The 20,374-nt window shown below is 47.9% G+C and overlaps 1 protein-coding gene across 1 annotated transcript in view; it reads right to left on the bottom strand.

The window, feature by feature from the left end:
• LOC119165408 (transmembrane protein tincar) overlaps nt 1–14,464 on the bottom strand; it is a 29,312-nt gene extending 14,848 nt beyond the window's left edge. Inside the window, exon 1 of the mRNA XM_075871765.1 lies at nt 13,844–14,464. Within this exon, the coding sequence (XP_075727880.1) occupies nt 13,844–14,441 (598 nt within the window). The 5' untranslated portion in view covers nt 14,442–14,464. The remainder of the gene's footprint in view (nt 1–13,843) is intronic.
• Between the last annotated feature and the right edge of the window lie 5,910 nt (nt 14,465–20,374).

Raw genomic sequence — 20,374 nt, 5'->3', positions numbered from 1 at the left:
TATCTATCTATCTATCTATCTATCTATCTATCTATCTATCTATCTATCTATCTATCTATCTATCTATCTATCTATCTATCTATCTATCTATCTAAGATCTTTAGTAGACCACGTTACGTAAGAGGTCGCATTCACAGTCGCGTAGTGACGTTGTAATTTATAATTGCACGCATAATGATCAAACTATAATTCATTGATTGATATGTGGGGTTTAACGTCCAAAACAAACATATGATTGTGAGAGACGCCGTAGTGGAGGGCTCCGGAAATTTCGACCAACTGGGGTTCTTTCACGAGCACCCAATGATAAAGCTATATTATAGTGCGCTTAACATAATAAGACTAAGGCACATCGGAAGATTATTGGGAAATCACTTGCACAAACTTAGCAACTTAGGCTGCCCAAAAATCTTCGAAAAGAAGCGTTTTCGCATTCCCTTTCTATCAACGTGAGACCCTTAATTCAGACTAGGAATCGAACTAACGACCTCCTCGTACCACAGCGGCAGAGAAAGGAAAGATGCACGAGCCGCCTCAGCGAGTACTCAAAACAGGAACGAAATCTTCCCTCCTTTCTTCGTATTCTGTCCCTGCGCATTGCGGAAAACAACGTTCGCCGCGCAGGTGTGCAGTTAGCACCCAGCGCTGCTGGAGCAAAAGACCCTGATTAGCATGCACGCCGGTACGAGGTTCCACATTTCCGTCGCCTTATCACGCACGAGATAAAATGTACAACGCGTTGCCGATATTACGCGCTAAGAGGACATCTGCTGATGAATTATTAGCGCGCCGGCCTTTGGCGGTGGTGCGCCCGATTTGGCTGGAATTTTAATTGAGCGCGCTCTCTCTCTCTCGCTTATAAGTGATCGCCGTAAACAGGTATACCGGGAGTTCTACACGTCGCGTAGACGGTCAGGCAGGAGGAAAAAGCGATGGAAACGCGGCGCACTGTCTGGCGTGTGGCGGTCGCGTGTGCGCCAGGAGAGATAGGAAGGGTGGGGGGCAAGGTGGGGGCACAGGGGGGACACACCATCTGCGCCCCACAGGCGCGCGGCAGCTGGCACACGCCGCCACCAGCTGTAGGGGGGCCACGTCCTTGTGGGGCACCAGGTGGCCACCGCCACGCGCCTCTGCTCCGTGAGCGGAATGACCGAGGCGACCCCCCCCCCCCCTGCCTATATACCCCATACACCACTCTCGGATGAGAAGAAGGAGGGTGGTCACCGTTTTTTTGGGCAGCTGGAGGGGAGTCCTCTAAGCCCCCCGCAGGTCACTACAGAAGGGCGTTTTCTGCTTTGAAGAAAGAAGGGCAAGCTCCTTTATCGAGACGTTTGCGCGCTTGCGTCGGCGCGTCTCGAGGCGCGGGGGCTGCGAATTCAATGGGCCCCAGAAAGCTGCATCTCTTTTCTCATCTTACCTACGCCCCTCTTCACGTAAAGATGTAAGACACACAGAGAGAGAGAGTGGTGTTGGGGGTCATGGCTCCAGTAGTCATCCCCGTACTGCATGCTGGGCCAATAAACTTTCGGCATTTATCGTGCTTGGAATTAAAATGGGCACGTTTAGAAAATCTTATGCACCTGCGGTTGGTTATGTGGTATGGTGTCCACCTCGATGACTTTGTTAACGCAAGACAAGAGAGACTCAATATCACTAGGTATGGCCATCATTCTGGTCTCCATGTAGAAAGCTGTTGAGGATTTTTGTCTTATAGTGACTAGATACTGTTCTTTGTCACCCGCGTCAGTACAAAACTGTAGGTGTTTACCTCTATAAATACACCACACAAGCGGGCAAGCTGTTCTATTCCCCACTTCTACCTTCTCATCAGCCCCTTTCCCTAGCTCTCAGCGCACTAGAACTACGATGCCGCTTTCAGCCATCACATTCGGTCATGACAGAGATGCCGACAGTGTTTCTGGTGGGCGGGTTTCGCTCCTTCGTGCTGATCTGTTTTCACCCCACTGCAAAGTGGATTGTGCATCTGCGAGAAGTGTCTGTGGTGGGCGACACCGGCTGTCCCGCGGTGGTCGATCTAGGCCATGCTGTGAGGTCACGTAATCAGGGAAAGATGCATCGGGCGGCCGGCTTTGGCTATGATGCGAAGGAACTTGGCGGATGCGTAATCCGAGGAAGAGATCGCCAGAATAGTCAATGAGGGCGCACATTGGCTGACATGTTTCTTGGTGCTGCTTTACCCTCACGTCCAGATAATCAACAACACCGGAAGGATTGTCAGGACATTTGTGTGGGAAAGGCATCTTTCGCGGCTTGAGCGGAATTGACAATCCCCCTTGGTTCACCACATTTTCTGCCTTAGGGATGGAATGTGTACAGCCGTTCTCATCTACGTCCGACGGCTCTGGAGGCCGTCTTCGTGACACACTGGGCACGTTCGCTGAAGGGTGCTGTGCAGGATTCTGGTAAACAGATGACGGTACGTCGACATGCGATGTCATTAGCGTCTGCGCAACACGTTTTCACTTGTTCGGAAGAACGTCACCCGACATCAATTGATTCGGCACCCCGACTTCCATTCCATCGTTCCTTGGCAAGTCGTCCATGAAGTGCCGCGGGTACTTTTCGTACGTCGGTTTTGGCCATTTTGAGGCTGCTTGTTTTCTTTGTGTTGCCTTAGCACATCTTCCTGCTCAGTTAGCGGAAGGTGGTCATCAGCGAATGCCGCCAATGGTTGCACCGCATTTTTTGAAATACATCATGCCGAAGCCTTCTTTTTCGCAACACCATCCCTGTCATACTTTCTTGGTGTTTCATTGAGTCAGTACTAAACAGCACCCATTCAATGTTTACAACTCGTTGTGTCGGTCAGGTACGACCCCTTGGCTCTCGCCGAGGGATGACACCACGAGCACGTACGCGCAAATCTTGGTCCCATTTACATATAAACTTTAATGCCATAATAATATTTAGCTCAATATGTCGCCCAACTCTCATAAGAAAGCCATGGAAGATATGCGGCCCAAAAGTTACATAGTACACGGGAGGGGGGGGGGCGGACAAAAGGGGGACTTTATTGATCTGGAGTGGCGATCGGGCAGGCAGATGTCTAGCTTCACTTTGTGCTCTGCATGCCATGGCGAAAAAACTGTTATGGTATAGGGGGAGGGAGAACGTACGGGCCTGGTGTGCTGGCCCCTGGCCACACAACTGTCTCATAGACTGTGCGCGAAGTTTTTCGAAAACCCAACGTTCGGCCTTATACTGCTTACGGGAAGTCATCCGTTTCAGTATTGAATGCAATTACGCAGGAGTGGAGATCTCTTTGAGGCATACCTTGCTGTAGGCAGTACAAGAATCTAGTGCCATCGCTAAAGAATGTGCTGACGTCGACAGGAAGACATTTTACGCGTGACCACCTCAAAGATGGAACCGTACTCGGCCCCTGAAAGGGTAGGCCGTGCCGTGAATTAAACGATGACTTATTTTCTTCAACATTTGTACCCGTTACCGGCAATCAACGAGGTGTTTGGCGAAATAGGTGCAATGACCTGGTCGCCATGATATGACGCCTGTTTTTAACGGGCTGATGTCTCAGAGAACCGTGACCGTCCAATCTCGTATTATTAATGGACAAAACGTTTTTACATGGCGCGGAAGCAATACCCTCCACCACACAGAAAACTAAGCAGACCTCTGGCTGTGACACTCAGGCTTCTTCAGGTCGTGGCGTACCCTAATCCCGCGCTATTGAACAAAATTTACCCCGAAATACAGTCAACTGTTACACGTTCCTACTGCCACGATATAGCTACCTTGGAACATATGCGGTGGCGGTGCCCCGCGTTACGTTGTGGAGAAGTCATCACGCCGTCCAAATGGGAGGGTGCTATTGCAAGCTCCGCACTTGAATAGCTATGGGCCGTCCACCTGGCCCGCGAGGCAGCAGAGACTTGGTCTTTCTGTTACAACGTGGAAGTAGCCCGCAACATGTGAAAGCATGTTCCGATAGACCAAATAAAGTTCATCCATTCATCATGAAAAAAAATAACATCGGCAGCGTTGACCAGACGAACATAAGGGTCCCAGCAGGAATCGAAACTAAGCATTGTGCGTGGCATTTATTCATTCTACCGTAGAGCTACGCCACGTCTCGGCACTGCTTGAGAAAAGTATTCGTATCTGGTGCAGTGATGGTGAAACGTCGCTTGTGGTTGCAGTGCTGGCTATCCGGTTTTGTAGACATTGAATATGTACTCCCATGACACAGCCCTCTCGTCGAGTTAACGTCAGTTGTTAAGGGTCCTCCACGGAATTCAAGTGACCGTGTCGAGGGGCGCCATCCTCGCGAGCACGAGCGGTATATTTCAGTTTTCCACTTCCCGTGTTGCTGTTGGCATCGTTGTGCAAGTGTGAACAACTGGTTAAATAAAACATGTGCGACTGTTCAATATGTCTGTGCGTACAACATTTTTACTTATATTTATCGTTATTTCATATTTCATAACGTGTCGCTCAATAAAAAATCGCAACGCATTTACCTTCCCTCCGCATGCTTTGCATAACGTCGATTCCCAAGGCACATGTATGCCATCTGCCGTATTTTTGGTGTTTATTTATAAATAAACTCACTTGCCCTGATGATCCATGGCAATACAGAAGAAAGTGGGCAAGAGCGTAAACAAAGAAACTTCAACAACAAAAAAAACTGTGATAAAAGTTTGAATGTGCCGAATTTCAAACAGTATTTTTACACCATTAGCACCTCGTGAAAATTTTGATTATTCCTGACTGAGGTGGGAGTAAATTTGGATCTATGTTCATTCAAAAATTTGTCTGCGTCCCTAAGACCGTAGGCGGTAATTTTTTTTTTGTGGGGCATTTATGTGTAGAACAGCTAACTTCGACAACTGGTGGTGGATATGAACGAGTGTCAATACTTTATTATAAGCCAAAAAGATAAAGCATCGAAAATTTTTGGGATACGTGAGATCTCTCTCATGGCCTCCCTCATTTACGGCACTGTACGGCCCTTTTATATTTCGGCCGCCCTTCAAGGAAAAAAAAGCAAGCCTCAGAAACGTTTCTTGTCGGTTAAGCAGTAAAGTTTTTCTGTGTAAAAGTTTATAAATATTTTGTCGTGAGTGTGTCCTAACACAATTTTATAGATGAATGCTTGTTCCAAGGCACGATGAATTGATATCAAAACCGTAATTATAGAACAAATCATTCAGCATAAAGAACAAGAGCATTGTGATTTTTATCGTCAACGCTGAAATGTTTCTTACGTAAGCTTGGCTAGAAAAAAAATGAGTTTAACAAAGAAACTTATACGCACAACCCATCGCGCACAAACAAGAAGTGGTGTAACGAAGTGTTTCCGAATTTTTACAATTTTTTTTTCTTTCCAGACTCTGCTTTGGCACGCATTCATTCAAATTTCGCCACTTCCCTGTCACGTGTCATGCCTGTGTTCAGCCATGCTTTGTGTGCGCCGGGCGCGATGATGAATATCTCGAGGCCCGTGAAACTATTGCAATTTCCAGAAAAAATGGTTATGTCAGTCCTGTGCGCACAGTCATATGTTGTAGAGTCTCATATGCTTTATATAAGCAGCTCTTTATAGTTGCGTAACGATGCTACCAGCATGCATGGGTATTATTAACACCAGAAGCAATAAGCTGATATGTAGCGCTTGTGATCGCGGGAATATTAGCCCTGGACGCTGCTACATAAATTACTTCAGTAGACGGCGCTTGACTACAATTTCACGTCAACCCGATTTGATAGACGTATTATAGGAGTACATAAGCTATGTTTATAAAACTGAATAGCCAGCAGGGTTGCAGCACTTACTAAGTTCAGTTTACCAACTACTTGTCACATATTTTACTAACCAGTTAGTAAGTAAAGTTAGTAATGGGGAGGTTAGAAACCGTTACTTACGCAGTTAGTAATGGTTACTAACCGAGGTAGTAAGGTTGCTGACCGAAAAAATGCAGTAGCCGCGATGATTTCAGCAAACGAATAACGTGTTTTTATAACAATCCGATTTGCGAACATCAACATTCCCATATATCATAATTTCATAAATGAGAATAGCGCATATAGACAAGTCCACGTGACGCGTACAGTTCCTATGTGGTTCCAGGAGTGTTTATAGCCCTACTTTCGGGGAACGCAACTGGTGCAGGTGGGCGGCTATGTTGTAGGATAGATGATTTAAAGGAGCACTGACATCAAATTTCAAGATCGAGATGTGCCCATCATTCGATCACTTGGTATGCATACGTCTTCCTGGCAAAATTTGAATGGCGCCTGTCGCGTCGAAGCTATTTTATTCCGACGTCAAGCAGCGCAAAATTCTAAGGAAAAAATAAACAAAGAATAAACTGCCCTGCGACATCGACACTAGTGCTAGGTGTTTGGTGTGATACATTCCACAAATACCATCCTGAGTGACGATACGCTAGTAACGATGACGTCGACGATCTCTGAGTGTGTTGGGAGACGACTCCGAGCCGTGCTCTCACTAGTGGCTCTCCTTGCTGTGTTGAAGCGTGTGTGCGATTCATCGTGTCGCATCGACTGATTTGCGTTGTGCTCCACTGCGTGAGAGTAGGATCATTGAGAGTGACAACATGTGCCAGAATGTCAGGGAACCGCTGCGTAGTGGGAACCTGCACGTCGAGGCACGGAAAAAGCGGAAAGTGCGTGGAGTTTCATGCTTTTCCAAGCAACGAACCTCAACGCAGCCAGTGGGTTGACTTCGTACGCGCTGTTGGACAGAGTGACTGGACGCCTGCGAAGAACAGTCGCATTTGCTCCCTTCACTTTGCGGCGAGCTGCTACAGGGTAAATCCTGCGTTGGCGAACCAGTTGGGTTTCACTGGCAGTACGAGGCCTCTTCTCGAGGCCGGGGCTATTCCTACCGTGTACCCTGCTGCAGCTGAAAGAAGCAATTCACCCGTCAAACGTCCGCTACATGAGGTGCGTAGTTGGTGTTCCTGAGCTCCGACAGTACGGCCGAGACTGATACGTACATTGCATTTAACGCGGAGCTTGTAAAGCAAGAATCGCCGCGCATCGCGTACCCGATTCCAGGTTGCTGTCATCATCACTAGCCGATGTTGATTACGAAGACGGTGAGGACGACGATGTTGGCGACAGAGGTATGTCTACGCCTTCAGACACACAGCTGGACTGACTGTACGTGTGCTCCTAGCAGACGAAACACCAGTGCGACGTCACCATTTTCAGTGAAAGCGGCATCAGCTGTGCAGTGGTCTTGACGTGGCCGCGAGGTGGCGCTGACAGCACTAAAATTTGGCGGGCTTTCCAACCGTTTTGAACCACGTTCAATAGCGAATATATTATTATATACTACAGATACTCATTCGTCACTCAGGTGCGTTTTAGGTTGTGAATCGCTACTCGGTGACGCAAAAATCTTGGCATGAGTCAATTTGATGTCAGTGCTCCTTTAAGATATAGGCGCCTTTATTTACGTAGCGTAAAAGTTTTTAAGGTGCACGAGGTAACGTATAGTGACGTTAAATCAAGCAATTAGTAAAAAAAAAACAAAAGTGTCAGTTTTGCATAATACCATAAGAGTGAAAACTGCGTAATAAGCTTACATATATTGTGTCAGTGAACTTGAATGCATCACCATGCTAGTGAATAAGTTGTTCAGACGCTCCTATTAATAACATCAAAGGTTTGTTCAAACAGATAGTTGAACAGGGGCAAGGCAAAACGTTAATGGTACGCGAAAGGTAATAACTGTTGCATGCATTCAGCGTCTGCTATAACGTAGGAGCAAAAAAGTCGTAAAAAGTTAGTAATGGCCTAAGAAAATTAGGAACAGTGGCTGTTACTATTTGCTCGTGGTAACAAGCTTGTACAAGCACAATTGACGTTTCGCGAACATTAGGATTCACTTGAAAATAAGTTCTGATACCTGGCGTGGCTCTGTGCTAGAATACTTGAAGTCCACGTAGAACGCTAACGTTCCATTCTCTCAGGGACTAGGAAATTTATTCTTTGAATTTGTCAGGTCAACGCTCCCAGTTTCACCATTATCTTTACCCTCTCGCGGTAAAATTACTGTTCTGTTCGTGCTGTTCTTAGGTAGATAGAAACTGTTGATTGCCTGTGGCACATACCGGCATATATATCATGTCCAGTGGTACACGAACTATGTGCCGCGAATTTCCCAAGAAAAGGGTTTGACGACGCACAAGGCGAGATTTTTGAGTTATTCATATAATGATCACGTAGACATGTTCATCACACCTCTACCCTACCATACCGATGTCGGTCTACTCCAAATAAAGGAGGCTATCACCAGAGCTCACAGATGTAAGCGGCTATATAGAATAAGAACGCTCGAAGTGCCTGAAGTTCAAGAAATTCTTGCAGTTAAAAGATGCTACAGTATTACATGACGTGGCAACTTCATGCCGTATGCGAGCAATATTCTCACCTTTGGCCACGCTTGCACCATTGGTAAACGTAAACACTTCACACCCTTGGGTTACAGCATATATCTTGTTTAACCTCTCAGAGTTAAACAGCTGCGAACAGTGTTCTGATCCTAGCGTGTTCATTTGTAAACTATTAGCACTAGCGAAGGATAGCCGAGGTATTGATATCGTTCAATATACGAGTAGTGTAGTGCAGGTTGATGTTCGGTGGTATGCAAGTTAGCATTGCGTGTTGCCGAGCTAAGTATAGAAAAATGAGAATATCGGTAAAAAAACAACTACAACGGGCCTATATTTGTCGGCTCATGTATTTACTACGTGCTTTTGTTAGCACTGTAGTTCATATTTTTCAGGTGTGCCCATTGGCAGAATTCGGCACGATGTCATCGTGGACAAGATCACCGCTCGTCACGGAAACAGGACCATTTAGTTCATTTATAGCTGGGGTTTGACGTCTTAGAATCTCAATATGCTCCTTAGAGAGGAAATAAATTAGGGCAGACGAAATTTCAACCAAATGAGATCCTGGACAGTGCACCAAATTCTCAGCAAACGAGCCTCTAGCAATTTGCCTCAATAAAAATGGCAAGAGGCTTGCAAAAAAAGTGTTTCAAAATATAAGGTATATATTATACACACATAAAGTGTGCTTAGGAAAAAAAGGTACAGTCGGGATTCCTGTACAACCCAGAATGCGAAGTCTGAACCCGGCTTCGGGAACCGTGGTACAGGTTCCTGACGAGCAGGTACCGGACGAAGGGCGCGTTGCATGTTCCGTCGTAGTTGTCGTAGTCGAAGTCCGTAATCAGTACGCAAAGGTCACCCGTGCCCACGCCGAGTGCGTCCATGCTGAAGCGGTCGTAATACTGCGTCAGCGAGGAGACCGCGTAGAAGGTGACGTTGTTCTTATCGCCTCCCAGGCGTTGGAGGATGCACGACTGCGACCGGTTGTCCTTGCAGAAGCTCTGGTCGTTGCAGGCCGCGTGAAAAGGCGCACGTCCGTAAAGGCGACCGTGTTGGGGCATCAGTACGCGACCGGCGGTCGAGTTCCACACTCCGGCTACGGTGATCGGAGCCAGCGACTCGATGACGCAGAGACTACTCGTCCTGACGCCCGAACCACCAGCGCCGTCGCTGGTAAAGTCGCGGATTGTGGAGTTCGTCTGCTCGGTGAACATTCTGCATAGTCGGTACGGGTCGGGCATCTTGGCTGGCACCCGGTAGGTGTACACGAAGTAGTAGTCCACCACGTGGGACACCTTGCGGGAGTAGTCGGCGCTGATGCGGTCGTTGTCAGTAATGACCGCGATGATCCCCTCGGTGTGCTCGGTGCTCCGGGCGAAGGCACTGTGAATTCCGAGCACGACCCGGACAAATGAAAGCCGATCATCGCCGCTTCGACAGCCCGGCCGCGGCTGAACCCAGTGCAGGGCGACACCATTCAGGCGGTACGCACTGAGGGCTTCGAGGACACTAGTGGTGAGCGTGGCCAACACGGACGGGTCGCTACCGGCTTTGGTGAACTCTGGCGTATCGGAGCCGTATCCGCCTACAGTGACCAGGATCTTGATCTCCTTGAAGCCGAGTAGGTCCGTGGTGCGGCGCAGTTGTTGCAACCCGTACAGCTGGTCGAAGACTGGCAGCCTGCTCTTGATCTTGCCCTCCTCAATGCCGACTGACCAGTAGACAAGCTTGGAGCAGACCTGGAAGGGAAGCGACAGGATCGAGTAGTGTCGGGTCGCACCGTTGTCGTCCAACAAGCGCGTGTTGTTGAATAGACACATTAGCTCGGAGGGTGACGGTGTGGCCAGGGCGTTGTTCAGCGGGTAGACGGTCGCGTTGAACGCCCCTGTGATGTCGGGAATAATTGGCGGGTCGAAGCAAATGCCTTTCGACGCTCTGGTCGTCGTGGGAGACCGAGTGGAGCCCTTGGTTGGAGACAGCGTCGGTAGAGGTACCGTTTTTGGTTCTGGTGCCGCTGCATTAGCGGGCGTAGAGAGAAACAGAAGAAAGGTTGAAGGCAAGTGAGTGCTATGCGTTCGGGGAAAAAAAGGAAAACTTTTGCTGGGGCACGTTAGCGATCTCGGTCGATAAGTTTAGCGAGCAAAGAAAAATAACGTTGTGCTTGGGCTAATTATTTGAGGCAGAGGTACACGCTAGCGAAAGAAAGCCCGGCGAGCGTGCAAAGAGTTCCCAGGGAAGCCTCTATTAGAATTTGGAGGCACTATAGCGTAGTTCAAAAAAGGTAACAAGAGCTCCCACAGATAACGTTAAAGTACGTCATGTGTAGGAGTCGGGCCGTTTAATGGAGGCAATCTAGGAGTCAGACCATCACGTTTGCGATGACAGAGAATATTATGACGGAAAATAATATTGGGTATCCCTCACCAGAGCGTTTCATAAAATCAACAAGAGGGGACTCTAGCACTACGATTGTTCAGCGACCATGAGAATGGGGTAGTACACGTATTTGCTATTCTTCATGCCTGCGGACTTCAAACGAACTTGTGGCTTTGTTCATAGATGTGTTTGGTTTTGTTTAGAACGAAAGAAGAGGTGGTTGTGAACTTGGTGAGCCGATTTGAAATGATGAGCCTGCAAGGATAAGGTAGTGATGTGCAACTGCCAACATTTACTGATTGTCGTTGCCTCGCAAAGAAGCTCCAAGCCACGCTAATACAAGTGTAGCCAGAACAAATATTACACAAATCCGTGTACTACCCACCCAATTGGACCACAACTCACATGCTCGCTGATGCGCTGTGCGTCACGGCTCTCATATACACGAGTACCAGAGTTCTTTCAGGTGTATTTACAGAAACCCCTGTGTGTGTAACTATGACGGTTGGTGGCGTCTATCAAAGACGAAAACTTGAAGTGCCTCGTTGCGCGGCTATTCGAGCGAAAGATGCAGGGTGAGTGGAGTGATACAAAATCACACGTAATCCTACGTCACTAATGCCGCAATGTTACTCCTCACCAGGTAATATCAAGTCGTGTCGTCATGATATACGATGCCTTCATGTCGCATTTATGGGCATGACATGTTTGTGCGGATTAAAATTTGAACGTGCTATTAAGCTAGTAGTATAATAGTAGTAGTAATAATAATAGTAATATTCATATTGTCAATAGTGGTGTAACATCCAAAAGAACAAAATATGTTAATGAGACGTGCCGCAATACTTTAATAGGCACACGATCCTGAAGCATTTTCACCTGCATGGAAAATGCAACCACCGGTTTACCTTTCTCGAGGCTTAAAGGTCGAGACGTTTTCGAAACCAACTGTTCGTGGGTGCACACGAGCGTGCCTATGTCGTTTCCTGAAGAAGGCAATCTTGGTATTAACATCAATGTCACTCACCGGGCAATGAAACCACGGAAAGTATAAGGACTTTACTATAACAAACCAGGTTTTTTCGAAAGTAGTAGAAAGGCGATTATTGCCACCACCATGAACAGGCATGCACAATAGCCACCCGTTGATTCTGCGCAGATGATTTACAAGAGAAGCTAACAAGATGCCGACACATCTGACATTGCGAACTTTTGTCTCTCTTTGCGCCGGCACTCTGTTTTTGCTGCTCTGCAGCACAAAAAGCCGATGTTCATTAGCCAGAAATTGTAATTGTTAGTTCATCGTCCTTGTCACTCGATCTTTTACCATCCCTTGTACGGCATTATTTGTTCTCATTTTAATCATGCACCAACGTACGGAGGAGGAGCTGAAACATGCCCACAACGTAATAATAATGTCGGGAGTTAACGTCCCAAAACCACGATATGGTTGTGCGAGACGCCGTGCTGGAGGGTTTTCCACGCAGATGCCATGTGTGTTGGGAAGCGTACTATAGATTATGCCTGCTTTTTGCTTTCACGAAGGACTTAATATTGAACCCCTGTACAACTGCGCTCACCATAACAATACGGTCACTTGGCGAAAAACAATGAACGAGGAGGCAGCAGCGAAAAGCGCGCAAACTTTAGAATAATTATTAAAACGAGTTCATCCCCAACCGCGAGGTCTTACTATCTCCGATGGTCCCGATACGCCAGACAATCCAGGTTTTGAGCATAACTCTTACTCATCCCTCTCTTTTCACAGAATATTGTGAAGCGCTATCAGCTCGGGCGAAAAATATTTCTGTTCCAGCACGCAAAGCTGACTAGACCTCAATCTTTCAGCCTGAGAATGTTACAAACGGGAGCCGCCCCGTCGAGATGAAGGTTTAGTTACTCTTGATCCGGATATCGATAACCACTACCCTGAGTGCCATTAAGAGTATTAGTCGTTAGCGCATATATGTTCGGCGTTAAAATTGCTTCTTGATAAACAATAGGACTGGGTGTAGGGCCCCAAAGGCGGCTATCTCCATGAACTAACGACTGCCCAAAGAACCTACCAACAGGTGAACGTCCACGCATGGTCTTCTGCCGCTAAAGTGGGTGCGGCCAGTAATTAGCCAGATAAAGCTTGTTGACCGACTGGCTGACTGCGAAAAGCAACAAATATATTAGCTGACATGACATCTCCGTCATGAAACGTTCTAAAAGGTAGCCTTGCCGATGGGGGCAAAAATGCTGTAGCCCCGCGTGTTCAGATTTGGGTGCACGCTAAGAAGCCTTAAGTTGTCGAAATCTCCGCAGCCCTCCACTACGGTGTCTCTCATAATCATATGGTGGCTTTGGGACGTTAAACTCCACATATCAATCAATAAAAAAAAGAACTCTCAAGAAATGAGGGAAGTTGTTGTGGCTGATACATGATTACTGTAGTAAACACTAGCAGCGCAAAAAGCCCGGCCATGAGATTCAAACATAAGAGAAAATCTCTGACATTCAAGTGAGTTTTATTACCATAAAAAAAACTCCAGGGTCAGCGAGAACCGTAACAAAGAGAACGAAAAAAAGAAAGCGCTGTCACAAAAGCAGCTAAAACACCTCTATAGCAACCTTCTGTCTCATCGTCCTGCTTTCTTGCGCTGTTTATCAGCGTGAATGACCTGATAGCCCAGTTAGTAACTCAATTCCCTCAGTTTCCATGCCTAATAATAGTCTGGGGTGCAACTTGCCAAAACCACGATATGACTTTAGGGCCCGATTTAGTGATAATTTCAATATATGGTGTTGTTCGCCATGCACCAACATTGCGCAGTACCGGGGGAATAACACATGTCAAGCGCCCAGCTGGCCCCCGCCCCCCTAATCTGAGTATCTGGCCCCCTGAATCCACGTGTTCTACCGCTCTAAACAAGTGCGATCCCGTCTGTACACAGGAATCGAGCGTTTCGTCTCCATCAAATTGGGCCGCCACGGCCGGGCTCGAACCTGTGACCATCGGGTCAGTCGCGGAGCCCCTCAACCGGAGCGCCAACATGGCGGACTAGTATCTGTACCTGTCTCTTCCGAGGGACCTCCTGAAGTGGTGGCGCTGGGCTCCGGCAACGGCGGCGATGACGGCAGCTGGACGACGGGAACATTGCTGTGGAACATGAAGGGCAGCAGCAGCATCCAGGTGGAGAACATCACGGGCGCCATGGCGGCGGCGCACAGGGCCCAGCTGCGCTTGCACTGGCGCTCTTCCTCGGGAGTCTCTCCAGGCCCCATGGACGCCCGTCGCTCGGGAGACGGCGTGTAGCCGATCAAGGGGGCTCCGTCCTGGGCGCTCGGCGGCGTCCGACGCGGCGTGAACACGATGACGTCGGGAGCGACCTCGGCGGTGCCGAGTCCTGCGAAGCCCGTGTAACGCCGCGGCGCGGCCCGATGGTAGCGGGGGGCACGTGCGCCCTCCGGCACCCTGTGTGGCACCCCCTGCGCCGGTTCGGGACGTCGGCCCAGTGGTGACTCTGGCGATGGCGAGTCCGAGTTGGAGAGCAGAGCGTCGCGAGGCATGTCGTTCGCTGGCTGGTGGTTCTTCTTGTTAGCCTTCGTTTCGCATTCACGCGCCAGGGCTCGCGCCGGCTTGCGCTCACCTGCTCGTCCTCTTCCTCGCATCAGCGTCTCTCCTGGGCACAGACGCCTCCAAATAACTCAAGACGTGAACCATCACGTGGTTCTCTTTTTTCACGTAATTTCCTGCCTTATTAGTTCAACCACACAGAGGGCGCCCATAGCGTATGAGAGTGTAATGTGTGAGACCTCACGTAATCTGGCATCCCTGTGCTCCATGTTCGAGCTAGTCGGGACGCAGTTTCGTAGTTGTTCCTAGGCGCGCGCCTGCTTCATGACTCCATTTATACCGTAGCTCCGCTTTATTAAGGTCGTTTTCACATTATCGCCGTCTTGTCTACGTTGCTGAGCCCTCACAGATGATAAATTTCATCCGCTACTCTTATCGTTCCTCTTAAGTTTGGCACACATGAGCTGTTGGGGACAGGCAATAATTGAATCGAGTGGTTTTACCAATTCATACAAGGTTGAAGGGGAACTCCGGTGGTCCATTTATACTCACCGATCTTGAAATAACATTCAGCTCATGTTCTCTTTGGCGTCCTTAAATTATGAGCCAATTGATACAACCATGCGTGATTTTGTAGTTTAGAAATCGGATTTTCAATTGGCAATGATTTCCGGATTCACATTTGTAAATGCGGGCTACCCTGCCGTGTATGTGACGTACGTGCCCTGTCTTCCTACCCCGTCTCACCCAGCAGACGGATGCAGCACCCACTTTCTTCTACGAGGCGACGACGACCCGAGGACAGTTTGTTTTGTAAGCTGCACAGTGTGTGAGTCGTTGACGTCGGGTCTTACGGTAATACTGAGCAATGAGCAGATAAATGCAGGGTAAGCCAGGAGATGGGCTTCAGGCCCCGGCAGTACGAAATAAAAAGAAAACACGATACCTCGCGGTCACATCGTAGCTGTAATACTCGCTGAACTCGGCAATGGCAAGTTCAAAAAAGGCTGGCGCAGCTTATCTCCGCGTCGGATGACACGGCCACCTTGCTTATCGCGCGATATAACGTGTGCTGTGCTTACACTTTGGACAGCCGTGGTGGCGTGTAGCCGGGGTTTCGTGGCGTCATCGTATAACCACGTGGAGCAGCTCCTATTTTCGCTAGAAGTTGTGAATATTCCTCTACGGCTAGTGGCTAAGGTACTCGGCTGCTGACCCCGCAGGTCGCGGGATCAAATACCGGCTGTGGCGGCTGTAACTTTCGATGGAGGGGAAAATGCTGTAAACCCGTGTCCTCAGATGTAAGCGCACGTTAAAGAACCTCAGGTGGTGGAAATTTCCGGAGCCCTCTACGACGGCATCTCTCATAATCATATGGTGGTTTCAGGACGTTAACTTCCACATATCTATCAATCATGTTCTTCTCACATTTCTGGCACTCGCCCAGAAAGGGGCATCGGTCAAAAACCGGCCGGCACATGGGTGGGATATGAATTCGGGTGAGATATGGATCTAAAACATGTATAGAATATTCAGTTTATGAAATCAAATCGTAAATATTGAATGAAAATACTCCACGATCTTCATTGCTTGTCTTTATTTTTCTTGCATTTTCCCTGTTTTTTACATGTGCCTTGTGTTTTCGTTTCTTAGCATCATTCTCTTATGCACTATGCTTGTTTTCCTTTCCCAATCTTTCTGTAAACGCGTTTCTTAGCTTTTTCCTTTATGCTCCTATTGTGTCGGTTTCCTTTTTTTTCTTTATTTCTGACACCCTCTTTGTGTCTTCCTCTTTTTATCCCGATCCTTTCTCTCTATCTCTATAACTCTTTAATTTATAGCAAACAATGCAAGGAGACGATAAGGAGCCACGCCAGCAGAGTTGCTTTCAACGCAACGTCTAGCTCATACAAAAGCAGGAGTAATGATGATGATAGTATTCAATCTATTCCGCAGTAATGGAAACTATAAGTCGCTTCAACTTCGCATGAATGGGTCAGTAAACAAGCTCCAATTTTTTAGATGCGGAAGCATCTTATACTCGCGCCTTGTAGTGCGCCGTCCGCGCCGTCCGCACCGCTTCTCGAACATTCGACAGCTGACGCGCGCGCATGCGCCGTCGCGCCGTCGCCCACTCTTCCACCATCTGTGCATCCCTTCCTCCTCTACACACCGCGCGCGCTTCACTCCTCCACCATCTGTGCACCCTTCCTCCTCTACACACCGCGTTCGACATCTACAATTCTCCTGATTCTCCAGTGGACGCGCATGTGGCGTCGCGCTTCGAGAACATTCAACAGCTGACAGTGCATGCGCCGTCGCGCTGTATATATACTCAAGGTCGGCGCTCGCTCGCTCAGTTGCCGCTCGTCGGTTGGTTTGTACGGCGCGTCGACGTCCAAGGTCGCGGTGAAATGAATTCCAACGAATCCACAAACACAATGATCGACGTCCCTTCGACCAGCGCCGCCCTTTCGCATACGTGTGTACGTGTTCACTCATTTAACACCCCCTCCTACAACCACGTTAACCAATTTAGCCATCGACCCAAGTAAGTCGCAATTTAACACCCCATTTCACAACCACGTTAACCAATTTAGCCATCGACCAAAGTAAGTCGCACTTTAACACCCCGTTAACCAATTATATGCTCCGCATCCTCCTCAGTGTTCCCCCGAGGGAAGCTGCGGGCAATTTTTTTTTTTACAGCTCCCAAAAAAACTCCCCAGTTAGTGCAGTAGACCATGGCAATCACATCTGCCGATTATAACAGCGCCGCACGCCATGATCATCTTGTGTTTCCAAAAGCGATTCCCGTGCCTGAGCCACCACCCTCGTACGCGTGGTGACGCAAGCATGGCCACGAGTAACTAGACCAACCACTGTGCTCGTTAATTAACCACTGCGCTCGTTTCGCCCTACGAAAGGGCATCTTGGCGCTGCTGGCATGCAGTTTCGGCCATGAAGTCTGCAATTTCGTTTTCCCGTGCTGCCCTCTGTAGTCGGGGCCCGAGACTACACAGAAAAGCGGCATTTCCAGAATGAAAGCATCCGCGATAAAGAAGCGTTTCGTTATTTAACCGCAAGAGGAAACATGCTCTGCGAGACGCGCTTCTACGGGGGAAACCTTGCTCGGTAGTTGGCTGCGCACCTATGACGTGTCGTGTGACGTTGCTGAAGTGGGTGAAGTCATGACGACAGGCTATGCCTTCCCCTCCTTGTGGCGGAGAATGCTGGCGATTACGCGCGAAAATTCGAAACCGACTGAAACGAGTGTTCAAACTCTCTAACTTCCTCATTATAGCACATATTCGCAAAATTCTTGCGGCAGCGTGTTCACATAGCAAGAGTGCGCATATTCCTCTTCACTAAATTTCTGGACGTCGGGGTCGTTTACTGGCCCTTTAGGAGGGTGAAACGCGAGGGCCGTTTTCGCCTGCCGTCCCCACCCACTTTCTCGTTCCCTTGAAATACTTTGCTGCGCGTTCGATACGTCAACCATGCCGTCATGAAATAAAAGTTTCCGTGCTTGACAATGCCTCCTGCAATAAAGGTGCTACCCGCTATATGTCACACACACACACACCATATTAAATATTATATATATATATATATATATATATATATATATATATATATATATATATATATATATATATATATATATATATATATGTACGGTAAGTGGATTTGAGGGCACCATTGGAAAAATTTCGGCGTGCCCGCATCTTTGGGCATTAGCAATCACCCCCACCAAGCCAAGCATCGCAGGTTTTGTGCTGTCCTGTTTGCTATAACACGACCTTTATGCTTTATCACAAAGACAGTCTATCTCGAGAAATTGTAGAAGCCTTTCATATCGGAAGGTGTGCTGATAAATGCGTAAGCAGCCCGTCAATTGTACTAACTGCAAGGAGTTTTTTTTTAGCCACCTTGACTTTTACATTTTGCTGCACGTTGTACATACAGCTTATCCAAAAATTACTGTCACGTTTTTTTTTTTGCTTCTTTGATTCCTTTTTACTCATAAGAGCTCTTGAGCTACCCTAGGATATATACTTCATGTACAATTTTCAGAATATTGACTTGCGAGTTCGCACCAGTTTGTCTTCTCGCGTTTCGTTTTTCGCCTATTGTATGCGCCCTGGCAATGTTTCCAATGAAGCCACATATTCTTTTGAGCAGTAGCAATCTGCCAACCAAACTTTGCCTCTCACTCATTCGGCTTTTCTAAGAATCTCGTCGATTACTCTTAATTACCATAAAATGCGCGGCATTCCCACAGCATGCGAAGGTTTCGTTTTCGACCACATTGTCCCTGACACCCATTCGTCCACTGATTCAATCTGATCTCCTCTAGTGCCAACAGGCAATACCTATCATTATTCCGTTCCTTGGCTCATCATGTCTTTCTGGTAGCCGGTAATATTTCAAGTGGCACAAATAAAAACAGAACACAATGAACTAGTAGAAGGTAAATTTGTTCGTTGTGTTAAATCAAATTGAGTACGTGGGCCACAATGAGTGCGACCTTGTCATCCGATGAAGACGCCATGCCGAGAAGGTTTCGCTGTCATGTTTGTTGACTGGAAAGTAAAAGACAAATATTCGCGCATGAATGACTTCAGACACGGTAGCAAGGCACGGATACTACAATATGACTTTTGAAGCAATGTTCCAAATTTAGAGAGCTTCTACCGCGCGCACTGAAAATTTGTGATTAAAATTCAACATTCGCAAACAGAGCAGTTCTTAATTGGCTAGCTTTTGGATTGTTGACCTGGATTGTCAATACACATATCTGTATACAGGACTTTCTATATATCACTCTAATATTCATCATAAAAGTGCGGAGAATAAATACACACAGCTCACAATAGAAAAAAAAAGTACACCATCTCCCATCTAAAGAAAACCATGATTAGCATGAGAAGCAGCGGATGGGTTGACCTATAAAAGTTCCCTTCATCAAGACACCTGGCGTTCATGCGTGCTCACAAGTGTAGCACACCATACATTCACTGTAGTTTTCGTTGCTGTTACTCGTCAGCAACTCTTTTTGGAGCACGCCACGTGGGTTAATCGCGCGTCTGCTGAATCTCGTTCCCCGACGCCATCACATATTTGCTCAAAGAGTGTAAGAGGGAGAGGTCACAATGTTTTACTTAGCCCCTTAGCCAGGCCAGAAAGCGCTAGGTGGTGCCGGTAGGTGGCTATGTTGTAGGATAGATGATTTAAAAGAGCACTGACATCAAATTTCAAGATCTAGATGTGCCCATCATTCGATCACTTGGTATGCATAGGTCATCTTGGCAAAATATGAAAGGCGTCTGTCGCGTTGAAGCTGTTTTGTTTCGATGTCAAGTAACGTAAAAAATCTAATGAAAAAAACGAAAAATGGACTGCCATGCGACATCGATACTGGTGCTAGGTGTTCGGTGTGATACATTCCACAAACACCATCCTGATGACGATACGGTAGTAACGATGACGTCGATGATCTCTGAGTGTGTTTGGAGCCGACTCCCAGCCATGCTCTCACTAGTGGCTCTCCTTGCTGTGTCGAAGCGTGTGTGCGATTCATCGTGTCGCATCGACTGATTTGCGTTGTGCTCCACTGCGTGATAGTAGGATCGTTGAGAGTGACAACACGTGCCGGAATGTCAGGGAACCGCTGCGTAGTGGGAACCTGCACGTCGAGGCACGGAAAAAGCGGAAAGTGCGTGGAGTTTCATGCTTTTCCAAGCCACGAACCTCAACGCAGCCAGTGGGTTGACTTCGTACGCGCTGTTTGACAGAGGGACAGGACGCCTGCGAAGAACAGCCACGTTGGCTCCCTTCACTTTGCGGCGAGCTGCTACAGGGTAAATCCTGCGTTGGCGAACCAGTTGGGTTTCACTGGCAGTACGAGGCCTCTGCTCGAGGCCGGGGCTATTCCTACCGTGTACCCTGCTGCAGCTGAAAGCAGCAATTCACCCGTCAAACGTCCGCTACATGAGGTGCGTAGTTGGTGTTCCTGAGCTCCGAC

Source organism: Rhipicephalus microplus, chromosome 8, assembly GCF_043290135.1.
Source record: "Rhipicephalus microplus isolate Deutch F79 chromosome 8, USDA_Rmic, whole genome shotgun sequence".
Taxonomy (NCBI): domain Eukaryota; kingdom Metazoa; phylum Arthropoda; class Arachnida; order Ixodida; family Ixodidae; genus Rhipicephalus; species Rhipicephalus microplus.
The sequence above is the reverse complement of the archived record's forward strand: the minus strand, read 5'-3'. Positions and strand labels throughout refer to the sequence as shown.